The 23,516-nt window shown below is 36.9% G+C and overlaps 1 protein-coding gene across 1 annotated transcript in view; it reads right to left on the minus strand.

The window, feature by feature from the left end:
• The window catches only part of GREB1L (GREB1 like retinoic acid receptor coactivator), a 260,596-nt gene that overhangs the window by 92,982 nt on the left and 144,098 nt on the right, over window positions 1–23,516 (minus strand). Inside the window, exons 5-7 of the mRNA XM_060121360.1 lie at window positions 17,833–18,009; window positions 5,919–6,095; window positions 3,588–3,710 (exon numbers count right to left, since the gene is read on the minus strand). Coding sequence (XP_059977343.1) covers window positions 3,588–3,710; window positions 5,919–6,095; window positions 17,833–18,009 — 477 coding nt within the window. The remainder of the gene's footprint in view (window positions 1–3,587; window positions 3,711–5,918; window positions 6,096–17,832; window positions 18,010–23,516) is intronic.

The following is a 23,516-nucleotide window of genomic DNA, read 5'->3' on the forward strand; positions in this document are numbered from 1 at the left end:
AATCATATAATATGTGGTCTCTTCTGTCTAGTTTCTTTCACTTAGCATAATGTTTTTGTTTTGTTCTGTTTTTTGGCCATAGCTTGAGGCATGTGGGATCTTAGTTCCCCGATCAGGGATCAAACCCAAGCCCCCTGCGGTGGAATCTCGGAGTTTCAACCACTGGGCTGCCAGGGAATTCTCAGCATAAAGTTTTTGAAGTTCATTCATGGTGTAGCATGTGTCAATAGTTTGTTCCTTATTATTGCTGCATGGTATTCCATTGTATGGATACACAATTTTGTCTATCCATTCACGAGTAGATTGACATTTAGGTTGTTTCCAGTTTTCGACTGTAATGAATAATGCTGCTATATGAACATTTGTATATAAGTTTTTGTGAGGACACGTGCCTTTATTTCTCCTGGGGAGATAGAATTAATATCTTATTATGGTTTTGATTTGTATTTCCCTAACAGCTAATGATGTTGAGCATCTTTTCATGTGATTATTGGCCATTTGTGTATGTTCTCTGAAGAAATCTCTATTCCAAATCTTTTGCCCATGTTTTGATTGGATGGTCATCTTATGACTGAGTTGTAAGAGTTCTTTGTAAATTCTGGATACAAATCCTTTATTAAATATGTGTTTTGCAAGTATTTTTCTAGTCCATCATTGTCTTTTCATTTTCTTAATGTTGCTTTTTGAAGTGTAAAAGATTTGAATTTTGATGAGGTCAATGAAATTCACTGACAAAAAGACAGTCTGTTCAATAGATGGTGCTGGGACAATTGGATATCCACATGCAAAAAGATGAATTTAGATGCTCACCTCACACCACACACAAAAATTAACTCAACATGACTCACAGACTTTAATGCAAGAGATAAAACAATAAAACTTTTAGACAAAAAAACGTGGAAGAGAAACTTTCAAGATCTTGGGTTAGGCAAAGGTTTTTTTCATCTATTCCTTTTTTCTTTTTCCCCTTTTTTTTTTTGTCCATGCCACGCAGCTTCTGGGATCTTAGTTCCCCGACCAGGGATTGAACCTGGGCCCTCGGCAGTGAAAGTGCAGAGTCCCAACCACTGGACCACCAAGGAATTCCCATTTTTTCACCTGTTCTTGAATTCTTGTCCTTATTAAACACAATACATGTACGTGTATATGTCTGTATGTGGTATGTCTGTGTAATGTAGGTAGATAACTATGTAGCCACCTTCGGTCAAAATCATAAAATATTTTACCAGGATTGTTGGCTAAAATTTGAATGATCAATCACACAAATATGTTGAAGGAAAATATGCAAAATATAAGTGGCAAGCCAGCTAGAACAGAACATCCAGAGCTTGGCAGTTGGAATGTGAGACAAAGCTGTGCAAATAGTAAATTAATCCCCTCTTCAAATACTTGGCAACATGTGTACCTACATTTCAGGCTAAGAAATGTTGATTACAGGCAGTCACTGATTGTAGATTAAGAAGGGTACAATCTCCTACAGGAGGGTGAATCTATCTGCTAAGATGCTGCATACGCTAATGTTTGAAATGATATAATAGGCTAAGGTAAAATTCTTACAGTCTATTACTTTCAAAATACATAGGAAAATTATTACTGAAGATTCCATAATTTGTCAAGAAGAAAGTTTTAGACACAAAGCTTTACTTTTAAAGGCACTATCTTCTATTAAATTCTCTGGATTGCACCTAAAATTAATAGGTAATTTCATGGTCAAATTACCATTCTCACCCCAACAAGGGATACACAAGAATACTGGCATAGCACTTGGCCACTTGTGTCCACTGTGAGTCAGTCAGTGTCTTGCCTGTGTCCCTTCGTGGCAACTAAAGGAGGCTTTGCTAAGCCTGAATCTTGAATTCCTCTATTCAGAGCAATATTCATTTTCCAAATATATTTCTGCATAATCAAAACTGCTTATTAACATTTCATTACTTCTTACTAACATTTCAGTATCTTTTCATTTTTTTCAGGTACAACTGGTTATTTATATATATTCACCTGTCCCTCTTAGAAAAGGTAACATGTTTTATCATTCTTTTATCCCTTATATGAGTGGTTTTTAAGTCATTGGAGCCAGTAGTCAAGTACTGGAACCCTGCCTTACAGCCTCTGACAAGGGTCTGAGAACATAATAAACACTTGGTAAGCTTTTGTTGGAATGAAGTAAATATTCATCACTAATACTGTAATTTTTAAATTGCATTTCATTAGCCCCAAGTTCTAATGGCAGAAAATATACTACAGAATCAATCAAATTCTAGGAGAGACATCACTGTAATGAAAGCTAATCTTTCAATGCCAAGAGCCCAATACCAATTTTTTCTTTCTTCAATACCTAGTGACATGATGTTCTCTCATTTATTCTAAACGAGAATTTAGAAAATTCTCTTTCCTCTTAAATTACAGCCTCTATGTAAATCTCTTGAGCAGTTTAAAAGTTAGATTTCTAAAATCCAGGATGAAGTGGATTTAGCTGAGTACAGACACATAACAAGAAGTGCCCCAGATAAAGTTAGCTTTATTATCACTACAGTTGTTAACATAGTCTAATAATCACTTCCATCTTGAAAATAAGTGCAAACGATTTACCAGCTCATTAAAATTTGACATAAATTTGGAAGAGGATGCTAAGTAGTGAAATGAATAAAGACACCTTTTTTTCCAACTTGTTGTGTTTGAGTGGATACTGGCAAAGCACATATGCTATGAAGTTTGTGGGTAAAGTAGCACTTCTCAAAAAACAAGTGAACTGAAAAAAAAATTCACAAATTCTTTTAAAATACTTTTCTTCTTGCCTAAGATATAACCTAGACTGGTTCTGAGTAATTTTCTCAAATACTATCTGCAGTGATCTTTTCAGTTACAGCCCTCCAGGCTTTCAGCCACCTGGAAACATTAAGTCCCCCTGGAGTCTTATCCTGACCTGAGTTCAGGCCTCTATACTGGAGGAATTTTCAGAAGCTTTAGACTAGTAACTTATCTGCTCAGTATCAGGTCAGCCACTCTGCTGATCCAGCTCCGATACTGTAACCTAGTTTCAGGCACTAAAATTTTATCTGGTTATTTGTAACCAAGCTCCTATCTTGTACCACCTGAAACTAGGTCCTAGATTCTTCCGCTGTGATCCTTCGTCCTACTTTGGGACTTTACTTTGTATCCAAGTTGGTGTAATACTCCCTATACCGTTGAGCAAGCCTAGTTAGAGCCCTACTGTAGAATTCCAGTCTTCATGAATATGTCCCCAATACATGCCACCTGATGGCTACGATGCAGACTTCTCTCACATCTGTGTTTCTACTTATTGCCTCCTGTCAGACTCCTCTAGAAACAGGCCCTATGCTTGAACTAAATTCCCTACCAACTGTCAGTTCCTTTTTCCATGCCTTGCCTAGCATTGGCAGGGCTGTCGGGATTTTGGGTCCTGCTCCTCCACAGACTGATCCATCTCAATGCTGAGTTCTAATTCTAATAGCAACTCAATACCGCTATTGAAAAATAGGTCTGTTCAAACCAGCCAACAGTAAGTTTAAAATGCCTCATTAAATATACATCTGCCGCTTGAAAGTCCAAAAGAAAATACCCAATACCTGTCTGAATGAATCCTGATTTGTATCCATTAGTTGTGCCATTTTCTGGGGCCACGGTTGATAACACTGAAGAGTTTGGTTTAATAGAGTGGCAAATGGTAGAGGATTGTCGGCTTCTACATTCTAGAAAGGAGTAAGAATCACATTATGTAAGGAAAACAATATTCTGTTAAAACAGGTGAGGGAGACACAATCCATAAAATCTCTAAAATAAACTGCTGTTCCTCAAGTGGCAGCACGTTCTTCAACAGAGATCCCCCTTCCCCAACCTTGACTCCAATAGAATGTTCAAGCTGGTGAACACGATTCGTCTTCCTAGAGCCAAATGTCATGTTTGGAAGGCAAAGAAATAGTTACAAAGAACAATTAGACATTTGTTCCTCACAGACTAGTTCCCAGGAGAAAAATTACTCATAACCTATATAGTCATGTTAGTTTCATGGGTAATACTGAGGTTAAAATATCAATAATTTATAAAAACCAAATAAGCTTTCAAGCACCAGTTAACCTTCTGTCCAGGATTGATTTACGTGTAGAATAGTAATCTAGAGTCCTTCTAGGCTGCCTTCAACCCTCTCTACTCAACCTTAATTTACGTCCAGAAACAGAAGCAAAGAAAATATTATACACAGAGGAGAAAAATTAGAAATTCTTATTATTCTCAGTTCTTATTAGAGGAAATAGGTAGACAATATTCAAGGTACTTACTGATCATACAAAACTAAGCTTCATTTTAAATGAGCCAATATTACTTGAGGCTTTGGTGTAATATTTTAATAATACTTTGTACTGATTCAGGTAGATAGCAAATACTGTGACAACCTGTGTCACAGGTTTTCGGGGCTCTAACTTCCAACCAAATTATACTGTATGTTGTACTATAATAGTCTTTAAAGGTAGCATGTGAAAAAGAAACATAAATGGTTGTAAATGACAAAGTTAATTATAGTGGGTCCTTTAGAGAATTTCCAAGTTTATTGGATACATGCAAAAGTTAGAGGCAGTTTTCTATAATCTTCTATCTATGACGTTCCTTGAAGAGCTACTGTATTTTGACTGAAAAGGATATCTCCACGTTATGTATATTATATGCAAATATGTAGTTTGATAGGTATGTACATATATACAATTCCAATTCCAAAACAGAATGACTATAAATGTGAGGCTCCAGAAGCCACCCAGGATCATTGTGTCACAAACTATTTCACAAATGTTATTATTTACCAGAAAGGTGAATTGTCACTGAGCACTAAATAAGAACTTAAAAATATTTTATGCAACCAAAACAAAAGCTAAAAAAAGGCAGTTAAAAGGCAGGGAGGTGATACCTATCCTATTTTTACTCTTTTATTAGGGTTCATGACATCTAAAATAATTTTTCTAGAGGAAAAGTCTTTAGACTTTATCAGGATAAAGAGTTATCTATAATTTACCACGCTTACAATTTAGTGGTCACAGCACTGATCACAGTCCTGATGATCCCTGGCTCAGAACATGTAGCCATTTCCTAAGGAGTTATATAATCTCTCCTCAAATGCAACCAGGAGTCATTATGGTGAAGGATTCGGAAACAAATCTTCAGTTGTAATTTGGATTTACTATGCTATTTTTCATGGTCAGGCCAAAATCTTTCACAAACAGAAATATTAAAGACAATTATTCTATTGTCTTTAACAATATAATAATATTAATAATGGAGGGGAAATCTCAGCATCTAAGAACTGCTCAAAAGAATAAGAATTAGATGTCCCACTGCATTAAACAATGTACAGAACTTGTGGCAACTCCTATCAACCACAAGATGATGTGACATTTCAACTGGATTCATTTTCAAAAATAAGTTTAAGTTCTTCCTAACTGAAGAGAAACAAAACTTTGTCAACTTAATACTGCCTTTTCCCAGGTATGATGAAGAGAGCATTATTTATTCCAAAGTTTGCTTAGTTTTAATAGAAAAATGAAGACTCAAGAATTACCAAAGACCCTAAATAAAGTAGAAAGAGCATCTGACCAGGAAACTGACACTTTGAAGTCCTCTCTAAATGACAGAAGAGCTAGAAAGAGCCCATTTTCCCCCAAGAACTGTATTCCACACCCCTAAGTGACAAATACAAGGAGAAATACCCTTTCCCAAATTTCAATAGTTTCTGTTAAAAACAAAAAGGAGCAAGTCAAATAACCTGCCAGAGGGCTTTACATTTTTGGATTGTCTTCTGAACTTGGGATATTTATCTATTCCACACCTGGATTCTGAACCCTGTATGGGTCACTTGTCAATACTATCGTAACATCCACATTCCCTTCCCGTTCCCTCCCAGAAGTTGACGCTACCTTTCCAGCAGATAAGAGGTCCCTTCGACAGTACACCCTGGGAGCTTCTGACTAGGTAGTACTTTAAGTGCTTCTGCTTCTTTGGCTGGGTGGTGAGCTTCAAGTTTATGTGGTTGGAAAATTCCGTGAAATACCGAAATCCTCTTTCTCCACAGCCGATACAGTTTCCAGAAAACCCTAAAAGGAAGAAAAACAAAGTTACTGGTGGCCTTGTATGTTGTTACAATACTTTCACATGTAAAAAACACAGAAATATTCACTCTTTGGCTTGACAACTTCCTAATTTTGAGGAAATAATTCAAAGGAAAAAAAACATGTACAACAATTTAGCAGTTATTTTATAACAGTGAAAGACTGAAAATAATTTTTAAATGCTCTAAAAGGATAATGGTTAAGGAAATAGAATAGATAGTATCATATGATAGAATTTATATAGTTAACATAAAAAATTCTGGTCCTAGAGATATCTATTATTTCTTCCTTACATATTCCCTTTTTAACCTACTGGCTCTGGTTCTCCACCCGACCCACCATGTGGACTTAATTCCATAGGCACAATTGATTAGGCTGTGGATCAATATTTGACCCAATCTAGGACAGTCAGAGTCTCTCTCCTGGAATGCTGAAATAAATACAAAAAGAATCAGTCAGATGGTACTGGACCCTGGATATGTAAGGTTTTGTAAAACTGGAACCCAAGTCAGGGCTATGCCATCTAGGGTATGGGAGAGAGCAAACTGAGAATTGTGAAGAGGAAGCTGGTCTCCAGATAGGAGAGCACAAACAGACATGTATAAACTCAGGGCATTGTCAGCTGCCTAGTTTCTATGAGATCTAGGGAACACAAGTTCCCTAAGGGTCCCATTTCCTCTCTGTTCAACCCCTCTTTATTCAAACTAGCTCATTATTCCTTAGACTTAACATCCAAACAATTCTCACTCAGATTAATCAAACAAAATAAGACTTTCAGTGATCTTCTTGGAACAGAGGACATGGCAAGAAGAAGAAATGGAGAAGGCTGGGAGGATGAGAGGTCATGCTTTGCTTGATTGGAAATCAACTTTTCAATATACCTTATTACACAGAAGAAAAGTGGACAGTAAGAGAGTGAGTTCTTCCGGTTGTGAGTTATGAGGACATAACATATGTATGGCCATATTGGCAAATAAGGGCATTCCAAATTTCATAAACACAATATCTCTATATACAAATAACTAAATGAAAATAAATTCACTTATGGAATAATACACTCTTTTAAAACCACCAAACCAACCTGTTTTATAATTAACAAAGATACATAAGGAGAGTAGAGAAAGACCATGAGGATTAAAGACAAAATATCTCACAATGTCCCAATCTCAGGATGCTGACAATCAATTCAGAACATTTAGAAATGGGCATTCCAATTTATTATTATTTATTCAATAATTTTTTATTGAGCACCTACCTATATGCCAAGCATTTTGCTAAACACTGGAAAAACAGTGGTGAACAAGAGATAGTCCCAACTTCTGGTCAGTTACATAAAATTAGTAATTCTATATAATTAGCTTATTACCATCATTTTATAGAAATATAAACATCAATATAATTTCATAATTTATTTAAAACATATTCAGAGATGGATTGCATTTGAGAGCATTTGGTTATTCGTCTAATAACTTGGAGCTGTAAGCCAAAAAAAGGAAGATGTCAATAACTGCCTAGTTTACCAAATTTCTAAAGCCAACCATCCATCTAACCATTCATCCACCCATCCCCCCGTCCACGCATCCATGAATGCATGCATCCATCCACTAATCCATGCATCTATCCACCTGTCCATCCATCCACCCAACAAATATCTGTACTCTACTATGTGCTAGGCACTATTTCAGGTATCAGGTTTTCAGCACTGAACAAGGAAGACAAAACCACTGCCTCCACAGAACTTACTTTCTGATGTGATCATTATGCCTTGATAGAAAATTGGCTGACCTATGAGGCAGATGCAACATACCCAAAACACAATAAAACTAAGAACCTTCATCTGAAATAGAGACAGTGCCAAAAAATGAGGCTTATCTGGTAGGTCCAAGTAGTTCATCAAAGATTAATGTGAGAATTAGAATTAACAGATTACTGGGGTTAGATTTTATCTTTTATCTTTTCCTCTACCTGTTTTCTGAGGTGAAAAGCAAGACTTGAGTATGAAGAGGGAGAAAAGCAATGGATCTGGAAAATCTTCAAAGAAGAGAAACTTCACAGTAATGATGAGAATTAACAATATAAAAGAGTAAGAACTTTAGAGTCCATTTTTAAAACTCTGTATAGTTTCTGTATTAACTTTGGTTCAAGAGAGATTTTATCTGCTCAAAGTTCTTGCTGTCACTATCACAATAAATAATATCTCTTACAGCCAAATTACCTTTCTAGTTTTTCTAGCAATCAGGTCTTCGAATTGCATGGCAGATTTGGGGCATATGTGTGGCCAAGTGATCAATTTATTTTAAAATCAATTCCCCCACAGTCTTTGGAATCTGCGTAATTTATGTAAAAATTTAGACAAATTGATATTGGAGTCCACAGGGATTCTAGAATATTTTAAGCTTAAAAAATTTTCCCCCTATATCTTTTTAAATTTTTATTTGTTTTTATTTGTTTTTTTTTTTTGGCCACACCGTGCAGCTTGTCAGATCCCAACCAGGGATCGAACCCAGCCCCTCTTCGGTGAAAGCACCGAGTCCTAACCACTGGACCACCAGGGAATTCCCTCCACTGTATATTAATGCGTACTAAAATCAACATCATAAGTAAGAACTGTTAGATGAATATTAACTTTTTGACAATAGAGTAATGAACATATAAAAATCTCATTGTGCTTGTTCAAGAGAAAACTTTTACCATTTTACTGTACTACACTTTCACTTGGAGAAGTGGTTAATAAAAAATTATGAACGAAGTTCCATGTCTATAAGGGTATTTAATAAATATGACAGAATGGCAGAATAATTACCATTTAAAGAGCAAGTACTATATGCCAGGCCCTGTGCTATTGGGTACCTTATAAACATCATCTGTTTGATCTTTATAATCCTGCCAGGTGGGCATTATTGCCTCCTTTATATAGATGAGGAATCTGAGACTTCAAGAAGATAAGTAGCTTGCCCAAGTTCTTAAAGTGCTAACTAGAAAATCTGGGATTTAAACCCAGTTCCAATTCCAAAGCCCATGCTCTTTGGTTTCATATTCCCAATTACAAAGGATTATAAAATCTATTATTCTGGTGGTGTTTTCTGTGTGAGTCCCATGATGTATTCTAAGAGGATTCCTCTAGTCATGAAGAATCATTGAGCAAAAAGACATTATAAGAGATTTTTCTATGTCTTCAGTCAGAGCCACATATGAACTGTTCCATTCGATAAAACTTTGATGCTTTTAAAGTGCTTAAAAGAAGTTTCCCAAAGTTGTTCTACCAGAGCCAACTAGGTTCTTAGCTCTGTGATGCAAAAGACTATGTCTTATCATTAGTGTGCCCACATATCATAACCTAACGTGATTTTGGGAACAAATACTGTTGAATGAATGAATGAACAAACGAATCCTTGGATCTTCTTTGCTAATTTAGTCCAATGTATAAACTTTACCGTCAGGTGTCTATATTAAACTATCTGCTCAATTTCACTGAAAGAAAAAAAATGGCTATTTTAACAAATGAGAGCCTATGAAAATGAAAATTATCACTTCTTTTCCTATGAACCAAGAGAAGGCTTTGAACTGTAGTTTAAGGAACGTTTATTAACCATGTGCAGGATCACTTTTTGACTCAAGATATTGATCTATGTATTTCTAGACTTTCTGATGATGCTTTATAACTAGGAAGAATGCGTAAAGCTAAACAAACACACAGCTCACTGTAAATACAATTCTTGAATTCTTTGCCCTCTTCTTTCTTCTTCATTTTTATTGATATTCGTGCTGAGGACATGTATCTGATTCTATCTACAGGAACAAATTCTGAGAAACAAAAGCAACTCCAGAGAAACACAAGAGCAAAAAAAAGTAACAAACCTCACATGCCCTCTTCTTTCTTTCTTTTTCTTTCTTTCTTTCCTTCTTTCTTTCTTTCCTCCCTCCCTCCCTTCCTTTCTTTCTTTTTCTTTAGGCCACGCCAAATGGCAGGCATGCGGGATTTTAGTTCCCCAACCAGGGATCGAACCTGTGCCCCCTGCAGTGGAAGTGAAGAATCTTAACCACTGGGCTGCCAGGGAAGTCCTTACATGCCCTCTTATTTGCCTTTTTAATTATTAAAAGTTAATTTAAGGGGTTTGAATCAAGATAGCAGAGTAAGAGGATGTGGAGCTCACCTCCCCCATGAACACATCAAAAATACATCTACATGTGGAACAATTATCACTGAAAGCTAACTGGAAACTGGCAGGACTCCTGTACAACCAAGGCTGTAGTGATCAGGTCGAGACCTGTGCCCCTAGAAGAAGACTCAGAGAAAAATAGAGACTATGTGGGTGGACACCCACCCTGTGGAGTGAGTGGTCTGAGCCACAGGTTGAGTGCCCCAGTCCTGGGGTTTTACGTGGAGGAGACAATCCCACTTGGCTGGTTGGAGGGCCACTGAGACAAACAGCAGGGTTGAGGGAAGCCTAGACTACGCTCACGAGGAGTGTGCACGCTGGCTTGCCCCCAAGCAAGGTGGAGAGAGGTCTGCTCTAGCAGCTGCCGGGTTTCTCAACCTCCTTGCCAGGTACCCCAGTCCAAGCTGAGCGAAAGCTCTGGTGCTGCTCACTCCATGCCACAGTGTGGGATATAGAGGTGACCTGGTGCCACAGTGGCGTCTGAGTGGGTGGGTAGCAGCCATCACTTACTCAAGCAGCACGTCAGAAGCGTTCCAGATCTCTGACGCAGCTGTTCCACCATAGCCCATCCCCTGATACACACTGAGACTCCATGTGGGTCCCACTTGCACTGCAGAACCTGGGGGCAGTGATCGGCTGTGAGGGACAAAGGGGACTTGCCCCAGAGGCTGCATTTGAGTGGAGCTGCAGGTAACTACACAGGCAGTGCATCAGACCTCTGTCTGTGGCCGATATGAGCCAAGAGGCTGCACAGGCCCCACTTGCTTCAGCCCTCCACCCCTCTGGGGCAAGGGTCCCCACACAGGGAGAGGAAAAAACACACACTTACAGGGAAAAGAGCCAGCATGAGCCTGACCCTCAGGGCTTCTGCTCCAGCAACTTGGGGTCAGACTCTGCCCCCGATACAGTGGTGATGGCCACCAAGCAGAGGGGAAGCCCTGTCTCACACCCAACTTCAGCTCTAGCCACTCCATCTCCAGCCCCACCTCCTACCTATGTGACAGCTGCCAGCACACCCTGAGGAAGGATGTGACTTGCATTCACATCAAATCCAGCTCTCCCAGCAAAGGCATAGGCCACATGCAGTCTGTATAGGGATGCTCCCACATAAGGACACCCCTTCAAGACTGAAATAAGTAACTGTTTCACCTGAATTCATAGAGGCAGGGAAAGCTGAGCAAAACAAAAAGACAGAGGAACTACTCTCAATTGAAAGAGCAAGAGTAAACCCCTGAAAAAATAAACAACAAGACAGAAATAAACAATTTACCAGATAAAGAATTCAAAGCATTGGTAACAAAAATATTAACTGAATTAGGGAAAAGAATTGATGTACACAGTAAACACTTTAACAAGGAACTAGAAAATATAAAAAAGACCCAATCAGAAATAAAGAACTCAATAGCTGAAATAAAAAAGACACTAGAAAGAATGAATAGGAGACTAAGATACAGAAGAACGCATAAGTGATCTGGAAGATAGAGTAATGGAAATCACACAATCAGAACAGCAAAAAAGGAAAACAAATTTTAAAAAATGAAAACAATTTAAGAGATCTCTAGGGTATAATTAAGCATACCAACATTGTCATTATAGGGGTCCCAGAAGGAAAAGAGAGAAGGGGATCAAAAATGTATTTGAGTTAATTATGACAAAACTTCTCAAACCTGAAGATGGAAACAGATATCCAGCTTCAGGAAACACAGAGAGTCCAAAAAGCGATGAACCCAAACAGACCCACAGCAAGACATGTAATTAATATGACAAAAGTTAAAGATAGAGAATTCTAAAAGCATCAAGAGAAAAACAAAGAGTCATATACAAGGGAATCCCCATAAGGCTGTCAGATGATTTCTCTGTAGAAACTTCACAGGCCAGAAGGAAGTGGCATAATATATTCAAAGTGCTGAAAGGGAAAAACCTGCAACCTAGGATACCAGCGAGAATATCATTTGGAATAGAAGGAGAGATAAAGAACTGCTTAGACAAGCAAAAACTAAGAGTTTGTCAATACTGAACCTACACTAAAAGAAATGTTAAAGGGTTTTCTCAAGTAGAAAAGAAGTAAAAATCTATAGAAAATGGAAAATCCCACTAGGAAAGGCAAATATATAGTAAGAACTGAGGATCAACCACTTAAATAAGCCAATATAAATATTAAAAGACAAAAAATTGTAAAAGACAAAAAATTGTAAAAACTGTAACTACAATAAATGGTTAAGGGATAAACACATGAAGATGTAAAATATGACATTAAAAACACAAAATGTGTGGGAGGGGGGTAAAAAAAGTAGATCTTTTAGAATATGTTTGAATTTAAATGACGACCAGTTTAAAACAGTAGATATACTTACAGGTCAACATATATGAACCCAGTGGTAACCACAAATCAGAAACCTACTAGAGATACACAAAAACTGAAAAGAAAGGAACTACTGAAGAAAATCATCAAACCACAAGGGAAGAAACAAAAGGAAGAAGAAATGAACAGAGAAGAACTGTAAAAACAACCAGAAAACAAGTAATAAAATGGCCGTAAGTACATAACTATCAATAGTTACTTTAAATGTCAATGGACTAAATGCTCCAGTCAAAAGACACAGGGTAAAAAAATAATAATAACAAGAGCCAAACTTATAGTAATAGAGAGTAGAATGGTGGTTACCAGAGGCTAGGATTGGGGGGGAAAGGGCAGATTAAAAAAATAAGGAAAAATGGTGGTTGTCAGGGGTTAGAGGGAGGGGGTAATAGGGAGTTAGTGTTTAATGGGTACAGAGTTTCAGTTTTGCAGGATGGAAAGAGTTCTGTGGTTGGATGGTGGTGATGCTTGCACAGCAAGATGAATGTACTTAATACCACTGAACTGTACACTTAAAATGGTTAAGGCGGTACCTTTTATGTTATGTGTATTTTACCACAGTAAAAAATTGGACACACAGAAAAGACATAGGGTGACTGACTGGATTAAAAAATAAGACCTTTTTATATGCTGCTTACAAGAGACTCATTTCAGAGCTAAAGACATACACAGAATTTAAGTGAGGGGATGAAAAAAGATATTTCAGCAAACAAAACTGACAAGCAAGCAGGGGTAGTAATACTTACATCAGACAAAATAGCCTTTAATACAAAGGCTATAACACACAAAAGACAAAGAAGGGCATAATATAATAAAAGGATCAATACAAGAGGAGGATATTACACTATTTAACATATAAGCACCCAATACAGGAGCACCTAAATATATTAAGAAAATACTAACAGACATAAAAGGAGAAATCAACAATAACACAGTAATAGTAAGGGACTTTAACACCCCACTTACATCAATGGACAGACCATCCAGATGGAAAATCAATAAGGCAACACAACAGACCAACTGGACTTAGTAGATATCTACAGGACATTACATCCAAAAACAGCACAGTACAAATTCTTTTCAAGTGCACATGGAATGTGCTCCAGCAAAGATCATGTGTTAGGCCACAAAACAAGTCTCAACTAATTTAAGAGGACAGAAATTATATCAAGCATTTTTTTCCAAGCACAACAGTATAAAACTAGAAATCAATTAGAGAGAAAAATGGGAAAAGAACAAACACATAGAGACTAAACAACATGCTACTAAAAACCAATGGGTCAATGAAGAAATCAAGAGGAAATCAGAAAATACCTCAAGACAAATGAAAGTGGAAACACAGCACTCTAAAATCTATGGGATGCAGCAAAAGCAGTTCTAATAGAGAAGTTTATGGCAATACAGGCCTTCCTCAAGAAACAAGAAACATGTGAAATAAACAACCTAACCTACCATCAAAAGGAATTAGAACAAACAAAGCCCAAAATCAGCACAAGGAAGGAAATAATAAGGATCAGAAAGAAAGAAATAATACAGAGATTTAAAAAAACAATAGAAAAGATCAATGAAATCCAGGAGCTGTTTTTTTTGAAAGATAAGCAAAATTGATAAACCATTAGCCAGGCTCACCAAGAAGAAAAGAGGATACAAATAAGCAAAATAAGAAATGAAAAAGGAGAAATAACAACTGATACCACAGAGATACAAAAAAGCCATAAGAGAATACTACAAATAGTTATACACCAACAAACTGCACAACCTAGAAGAAATGGACAAATTTCTAAAAACATACAATCTGCCAAGACTGAATCAAGAAGAAACAGACGATTTGAACAGACTGATCACTAGCAGTGAAATTGAATTTGTAATAAGAAAACTACCAGCAAACAAAAGTCCAGGACTGGGCAGCTTCACATGGGAATTCTACCAAACATATAAAGAAGAGCTAATACCTATCCTTCTCAAACTATTCCGAAAATTGAAAAGGATGGAATACTCCCCAAATTCATTCTATGAGGCCGCCATTACCCTGATGCCAAAACCAGACAAGACATTATAAAAAGAGAAAATTACAGGCCAATATCTTTGATTAATACAGATGCAAATATCCTGAACGAAATATTAGCAAACTGAATCCAACAATCTATAAAAAGGATCATACACCATGATCAAGTTGGATTTATTCCAGGGATGAAAGGATGGTTCAATATTTGCAAATCAATCAATATGATACACCACATTAACAAAAGGAAGGATACAAATCACATGTTCATCTCAGTAGATGCAGAAAAAGCAACTGACAAAATTCAACATCCATTCATGATAAAAACTCTCATCAAAATGGGTACAGAAGGAACATATCTCAACATAATAAAGGCCATTTATGACAAATCCACAGCTAACATCATACTCAAAGGTGAAAAGCTGAAAGCCTTTCCTCTAAATTCAGGAACAAGACAAAGATGCCCACTCTTGCCACTTCTAGTATTGAAAAACCTAGCCAGAGCAATCAGATAAAACAAAGAAATAAATTCAAATTGGAAGGGAAGAAGTCAAACTGCCACTATTTACAGATGACATGATACTTTTTATAGAAAAACCAGAAGTCTCTACCCCAAAACTATTAGAACTAATAAATTCAGCAAAGTTGCAGGATACAGATTAACATACAGAAATGTGCTGGTTTTCTATACACCAATAATGAATTATCAGAAAGAGAGAGTGAAAAGTAATCTAATTTAAGATCACATCAAAAAGAATAAAATACCTGGGAATAAGCTCAACCAAAGAAATGAAAAACCTATACTCTGAAAACTATAAAACACTGACGAATGAAACTGAAGATGATACAAAGAAATGGAAAGATATCCCATGCTCTTGGATTGGAAGAACTAATATTGTTTAAATGGCCATACTACTGAAAGCGATCTACAGATTTAATGCAATCTCTATCAAAATACCCATGACATTTTTCACAGAATTAGAATAAATAATCCTAAAATTCATATGAGACCACAAAAGACCCTGAGTTGCCAAAACAATCTTGAGAAAAAAGAACAAAGCTGGAAGTATCACCCTCACAGACTTCAGACTCTACAACAAAGCTACAGTAATCAAAACAGCATGGTACTGGCACATAGACACATAGATCAATGGAACAGAATAGAGAGCCCACATCTAGGTTAATTAATCTATGACAAAGGAAGCAAGAATATGCAATGGAGAAAAGACAGTCTCTTCAATAAGAGGTGCTGGGAAAACTGGACAGCTACATGTAAAACAATGAGATTAGAACATTTCCTCACACCATGTATAAAACTAAAATCAAAATGGATTAAAGACCTAAATGTAAGACCTACAATCTAAAACTCCTAGAAGAGAATGTAGGCAGAACACTCTGACATAAATTGTAGCAATATTTTTTTTGGATCTGTCTCTTAAGGAAAAAGAAATAAAAGCAAAAATAAACAAATGGGACAAATGGGACCTAATTAAACTTAAAAACGTTTGCACAGCAAAGGAAACCATAAACAAAATGAAAAGACAAACTATGGGATGGGAGAAAATATTTGCAAATGATATTACCAAAAGGGGTTACTATCCAAAATACATAAACAGCTCGTAAAACTCAGTATCAAAAAAACAAAATACCCAATCAAAAAATGGGCAGAAGACCTGAATAGACATTTTTGCAAAGAAGACATACAGATGGCTAATAGGCACATGAAGAGATGCTCAACACTGATGATTATTACAGAAACGCAAATCAAGACAACAATGATATAATCTCACACCTGTCAGAATGGCTATCATCAAAAAGTCTACAAATAACAAATGTTGGTGAGGATGTGGAGAAAAGGAAACCCTTGTACACTGTTGGTGAGAATGTAAATTGGTGCAGCCACTATGGAAAAGGGTAATGTGAGTTCCTCAAAAAACTAAAAATAGAACTACTACACGATCTATTAATTCCTGTACTGGGTATATAGCCAAAGAAAATGAAAGCACTAATTTGAAAAGATACATGCACCCCAATGTTCATGGCAACATTATTTACAATAGCCAAGATATGGAAGCAATCTAAGTATCCATCAACAGAAAAATGGATAACAAAGATGTGATACACACACACACACACACACACACACACACACACACAATGGAATATTAACCAGCCACAAAAAAGAATGAAATTCTGCCATCTGTTGGAATGTGCATGACCCTAGAGGGTATTATGCTTAGTGAAATAAGTCAGACAGAGAAAAACAAATACTGTATGATATCACTTACATATGGAATTCAAAAAATAATACAAATGAATGTATATAGCAAAACAGAAACAGATTCACAGATATAGAAAACAAACTAGTAGTTACCAGTGGATAAAGGGAAGGGGGGGATGATAGGGGTCAGGGGTTAAGAGATACAAACTATTAGTATAAAATAGATAAGCAACATGAATATATATTTCAGCACAGGGAATTATAGCCATTATCTTGTAATAACTTTTAATGGAGTATAATCTGTAAGAATATTGAATCACTATGCTGTACATTTGAAACTAATATAATATCGTAAATGAATTATGCTTCAATTTAAAAAAGAATAATTAAAAAGTAAACCCACTCTTTGTTATTTCCCATGATGTAGGAAAGCTATGTTGTGAAAAAAGTCCAAAGTAATACTAGAAAGTAAAACAATTCTGACATAAAGTTAAAACATTTTACATCATAGGTATATTCCTAGTTATCTTGATTGAACTAATGCTAAATATAAAATGAGAATCACATCAATCAAGTGTAGTTAGAAATAATGGGTGGTAGAGAAAAACTACCACTGACTTACAAAGTGGATAATCCACAGTTGAATAATTGAGAGTTGATTTGATATCAGATCCAGATCAATGACTCTATGGAGAGTGAATCCTACTTTATTTCACAAAATATTTATTTTTGATAAATTGTATGGTGTTCTTTAATGCTAGTTTAAAAAAGTCTCTTCATTAAGGTGAATGTTTTGAGAGTTAATAAAAAAGTGAAAGCTAATTTTTAAGAAGTTACTAAATGAAAAAGTGCTTCTTACTTAAACTAATATGTAATCCCCAGCTAATTCTGTGATTTTAAAAATTCTGTGATAATTTAAAATAAACTTGTATTTTAATTCCTTTATCTCAGAAGGAATTTTATAGGTATGAAATACTCACCTAAAAGTGCATTTTTTCCATGATCATCTGGTAGAAATCGCTTGTCTACAGCACACACTAGGATGTGTTCAGGAAGATTGGGAGACTTGGCCCCCACCAGGAGGAATCCTGCTGGGATGTCGATTTGTTCCATACACAGAGATACCAAACGCAAATCCTTTCCTGCTTGACAAAAACCTAAAAACCAGTAAAAAAGGACACAGTGGAATGTTTAGAGAGTTTATAACTCCTCATCACCCATTTGGAGAGTTGATTACCTGTGGGAATCACTATTAAGGACTAAATTTAAAGTCCACGTACTCCAACCAAAGACACATCTATCATATGTGCTCCTCTGAGCAGAGCTAAAAAGACACTAAAAGGAGGTATTTCCAACTGTTTTAGCCAACACTGATGACTTTATATTTTCTGATCCACAAGTAAGCAAATGATAAATACACAGCAAACTCTGAAAAACATATGGAATTTTTATGTGCACATAATATAGTATTTTTACTTTCAATGCAAATTCACTTCTCTAAATGGAGACAATCATAGAACGCAGATGTTCTGCATTTCATATAGGAAGAGACTGAAGATCGGAGTTTGGTGAATCATAAATGAATGGATCAGAACTAGAACTCAGAACTGTTTAGGTTACTTGCACTAGGTAAGACATGACAAAACCTTACATATCAATTTACATTCCCACCAACACTGCAAGAGGGTTCCCTTTTCTCCACACCCTCTCCAGCATTTATTGTTTGTAGATTTTTTGATGATGGCCAGTTTAAAAAAAAAAAAAACAACCTTACATAACCACTTTGTAACCATAATGTATTACATTAATTCATTAGTTCATCATTTATTAAAAATGATTTGCAACAGATGCTGTCCTAGGCCTGGGGATAGAGCTGAACAAAGTATACCTTCCTCTAAGAACTCACTTGTAGTCAATTAGAAGAATGTATAAGGAACTGATAATTACAAAACAATATTACAGAGGACAGCTATGTTCTGCTACAAAGCACCAATCTCCACATCTTCTGGGAAATGATTCCCACCACTCTAGTTATGTGATTTCCCTGGACAGCTGTGATATTCCAGATTGAGCTGGAGCTGGCACCCAGTCCAAGATGGGCCACTGGAATATCCCACCTTTCTGGTCATAGCTGATCAGTCCAGGTGTGGGTACCCGACATAAACCAGGACAATGGAGGATGGACACCTAACTCTCACACACAAACCTGAGGAGACCACCATCATTATTACCCAATACAAAGTGCGCCAGAACCATGCTAGGTTCTCCCAGCATCAATTCATATTATGATGTTAACCAAATGCCAAGAAACAGTTGGATGCCATCAGTTAGTATATGAGAAATAAAAAGAAAACAACATCCAAACATTGTATGAAGCTATGGTGCATCGGAATCTGCGGTATGGTCTGGATAATTAAACCTCAAAAGCAGACACAATGAATTATAAAAAGCAAGAAATCAAAGACTAGAATGATAAAGACACTGGGCTTCAACCATTTCAAGCTTGTAGATCCCCTTTTAACATTAAAAAATTCAAATATAACTTCTAGTGTTCACAAATTGAGAAAAATAATATCAAAATGTTATTGTGAACTCTTTAACAATTTAAATGAATCTGTATTTTATTATTCACAATATCATCTATATTTATTTGGACAATAGTCATTTATACATGAGTCATATTATTTATTCAGTTTACAAACATATTTTGGAGCCTATAGATACATAGAACCCTTAAAAAATCTGCTGTCCCCACCCCCATTAAGGGACAAAACTCACAGGTTTGAAAGTTGGGAGATGATGATGATGATGATGATGATGATACTAGTGGAAGTTAAAATTTATGGAGTGCTTAACATAAGACAGGTACAGTGCTAAACACTGCAGAGATTTTCTCATTTAATTCTGTCAACAACTCTAGCTAGTTATCACTATCTCTTTTTCATATATGGAGAAAATGAGGCTCAGAAAGGTGAGAGTATTTGTCCAAGGTTACAAAATGAGTCCCACAATGTCCAGTGATGTAAGACATGGAAAGTTTGCTATATAAGAACAGGTAAAAAGCTTATTATTCAACTTGGCCAAAAAAAGCACTTAAGAATAGTTATAATCCAGAGCTAAAACCTGGAGGGGTGAACACAGACTTTTTCATGAAATTCTGAAATACTAAATCTAGGGGCATTTTAAAGTCTTAAAAGGAGCATTAATTTTTTTTAATCAAAGGAGTTATTAATTTGTGTAGAGACAGTAAACCTAGAAACATATCTCCCCTAGGAGGTAGCACCTTTATTATGACTTTCTCCAAAAGGCAAAACATAAAATACCCTCCCAAATGGTGTAGAAAATTCAATGATGAGAGGTTTATGATTACCTATTGATGGAAACAGGATGCTTGAGGAGCTTTCTCTGTCACTAAGTAGTAGTACTACAACCTTTCTAAACTTTCAGTCATTCCATAATAGAAAGAATAGACAAGTTTGTACCAATCTGTACCAATTTGCAAATTATTACAAGCTTTTTAGAACATCAGAGCTATATGGAACCTCAAGGTCATCTGATAACAGGATTTTCCAACAAGTAGTTATCAAAATCCCAGAGATTCATAAAGGTATTCCATGATACTTGGGAACTATAAGTGAAACTAAAATAGATAACATTACCAATTTCTGAAAACTAATAAATAATTATTCTAATATCCTACTTTCACTTTATTATTATTATTTTTAATATATTTATTTATTTATTTTTGGCTGCATTGGGTCTTAGTTGCTGTGTGTGGGCTTTCTCTAGTTTTGTCGAGTGGGGATTACTCTTTGTTGCAGTGCGCAGGCTTCTCATTACGGTGGCTTCTCTTGTTGTGGAGCACGGGTTCTAGGGCACACGGGCTTCAGTAGTTGTGGTTCGCGGGCTCTAGAGCACAGGCTCAGTAGTTGTGGTGCACAGGCTTAGTTGCTCCGCGGCATGCGGGATCTTCCTGGACCAGGGCTCAAACCTGTGTCCCCTGCATTGGCAGGTGGATTGTAACCATTGCACCACCAGGGAAGTCCCTAATATCCACTTTTAAAACAGAATGTTCTAAGTGCTTTCCATGCTACACATGTAGGGGTAGTGGAAATCAGCTGAACGAACTCAGGACTCATTCAGCTGAACCCCATATCAATGTGTGGTTTTGATTATTACACATTTTAAAATTGATTTTATTATCAGTCACATGTATTGATGTGTTGCTTAATTTATATACCCATAATGGGCTGTTGGCTAATAATGGGAAGCTTAGGGAACACGGATTTGATGGACACAGTCATTTTATAAATGTACCTAACATGCTCTCTGCTAGATATGAAAGTTAGATTCAATCCTAAACCCCACTCATCAAATTATAAAGTTATATAAAATGCGGCTTCCCTGGTGGTGCAGTGGTTGAGAGTCCACCTGCCGATGCAGGGGACATGGGTTCGTGCCCCGGTCTGGGAAGATCCCACATGCCGCAGAGCGGCTGGGCCCGTGAGCCATTGCTGCTGAGCCTGCGCATCCTCCGCAACGGGAGAGGCCACAACAGTGAGAGGCCCGCGTACCGCAAAAAAAAAAAAATTATATAAAATGCACCACTATGTTTCTGGGGCACCAAAAAAAAAAAGCAATGATAAGGTAAAATTTTAGTGATTATAATCCAATTTGGCTTTTCATGTAAGAGGGAAAAGGCTACCTCTTTCAGCAGCATGTTATTTGTAGAGAAATTCTGCAAACAAAAGCCTGAAACGTTTTCATCACGTAGAGCAAAAATTATAAAAATAAATTAGTATATCCTTTTAATCCTAAAACATACAAACCCCCAAATTTGGGTATTAAAAGTAGATTTTGACTCTTTTTTTGATGCTGGGAAATATTCAAATACACTTGGCTCCCCTTCTCCACCCCCACAAAAGTATAACATTTTAATTTTGAATTTGTCAACAAAACATGCTTTTCCTTACACAACGAATTTAAAGTAAATTAAACAGCAATGACTGAATGATAAAATGTAGGCAATATTTTCTCATGCATGAATAATATCAGAGTATATATATTTTTTCAGAGTATATTAATATACTAATCTAAAATAAATATTTTCTACTTAAAATTTATTCTTTATCACATGCCATATAGTGACAGAATTAGTTTTTAAATTCCTAAGGGGTTCAAAAGACTATGTATTACTATAAGAGAGATTTGTAAGTCAAAGATTGGGTAACACTAATCTATCCCAATCTCTTTAGTATGTAAATGAGGAAGCTAGGGCCCATAAAGGTTAAGAAAACAGCCCAAGGTCAAATACCCAGCAACCCACCAAGTTGGGACCCAGGTCTCTTGACTCCAGGTTACAGCCTCCTTCGTCCTTGTTAACATCCGCTCTGACTCACAGAATGCTTCACCTTCCCTGGTCTGATGTAGGACCCTCTCCTATAGCTTCTTCCTTGCCTATCCTTGCTGAGACTCATCACTCAACTTTCCAGGCTGAATCCTGGCGGGTACTTGACACAGTAGCTCCTGCCAGCCATGGGCTATGTCAGCATCCACCTCTCTCACACCTGCTGATGAATCCTTAAAATTCATGGTTTTGCAAGTCACAAAGGTGTCCCTTGATTAGAGAGTGACATTTCTGATGAGCTTTCTCAAATCAATACATTGTAGCCAAAGGGAGATTAAGGGGGCAAAGTACAATTTCAGTTTTGGGCTAAACAGGGATAGAGTAGAGAAGACACAGTGTGGAAAATATCTGAAGAAAGCAGGATTTTCTCTGGAAGAAAGATGATTTCAGAGTGATTTCTGTGGTATAATGAAAACTACACAGTCCACTCAAATTAAGAAGCACAAAGGGGCTTCCCTGGTGGCGCAGTGGTTGAGAGTCCGCCTGCCGATGCAGGGGACACGGGTCCGTGCCCCGGTCCGGGAAGGTCCCACATGCCGCGGAGCGGCTGGGCCCGTGAGCCATGGCCGCTGAGCCTGCGCGTCCGGAAGCCTGTGCTCCGCAACGGGAAAGGCCACAACAGTGAGAGGCCCGCGTACCACCAAAAAAAAAAAAAAGAAGCAGCACAAATAGCTTTCAGTGCTACAGCATTTGAAGGGTTTCCCATTTATGATATGAGGACACCTAGAGGTGAAAAGTAATAATTATTAATGACGATTCTAGGAGAAGAATGTTTTTCTCATAGAAGGAGGAAGCAAACCTCCTCTTAAATTTTTTTTTCAGAAAGTGCTTGTGACAATGAAAAGAGAAAATGTCCTATTTTATCCTAAAAAGAAAACCGTAATCATGGGAGCATATAAAAGGGGCACAGGAACCAACTGAAATTGCTACCAATGGCCAAAACTGGAAAAATTGGAGCAAAAAAAAAAATGAAGTAGTAGTGGATTATAACCCAAAACATAAAATAAATATTCATAAGTGTATAATGATATAAATAAATGACTGTATAAATTAATAAATGAGGGAGAAGAGACAAATTTCCATGCAGTAGAATTCCAAATAATGTATTAGATACTCTGCCCTCGAGAATGTGGAGCATAACTCCGTATTCCTTAAGTGTGGGCTGAGTGCAGTGACTTTCTTCCACAGTATGGTAATGGGGGCGGGGCGGGGCGGGGGGTGGGGGGGAGAGTGGAGATAACACTATCTCAGCCAGGT

The sequence above is a fragment of the Lagenorhynchus albirostris genome, chromosome 14 (assembly GCF_949774975.1).
Source record: "Lagenorhynchus albirostris chromosome 14, mLagAlb1.1, whole genome shotgun sequence".
In the NCBI taxonomy this organism is placed as follows: Eukaryota; Metazoa; Chordata; class Mammalia; order Artiodactyla; family Delphinidae; genus Lagenorhynchus; species Lagenorhynchus albirostris.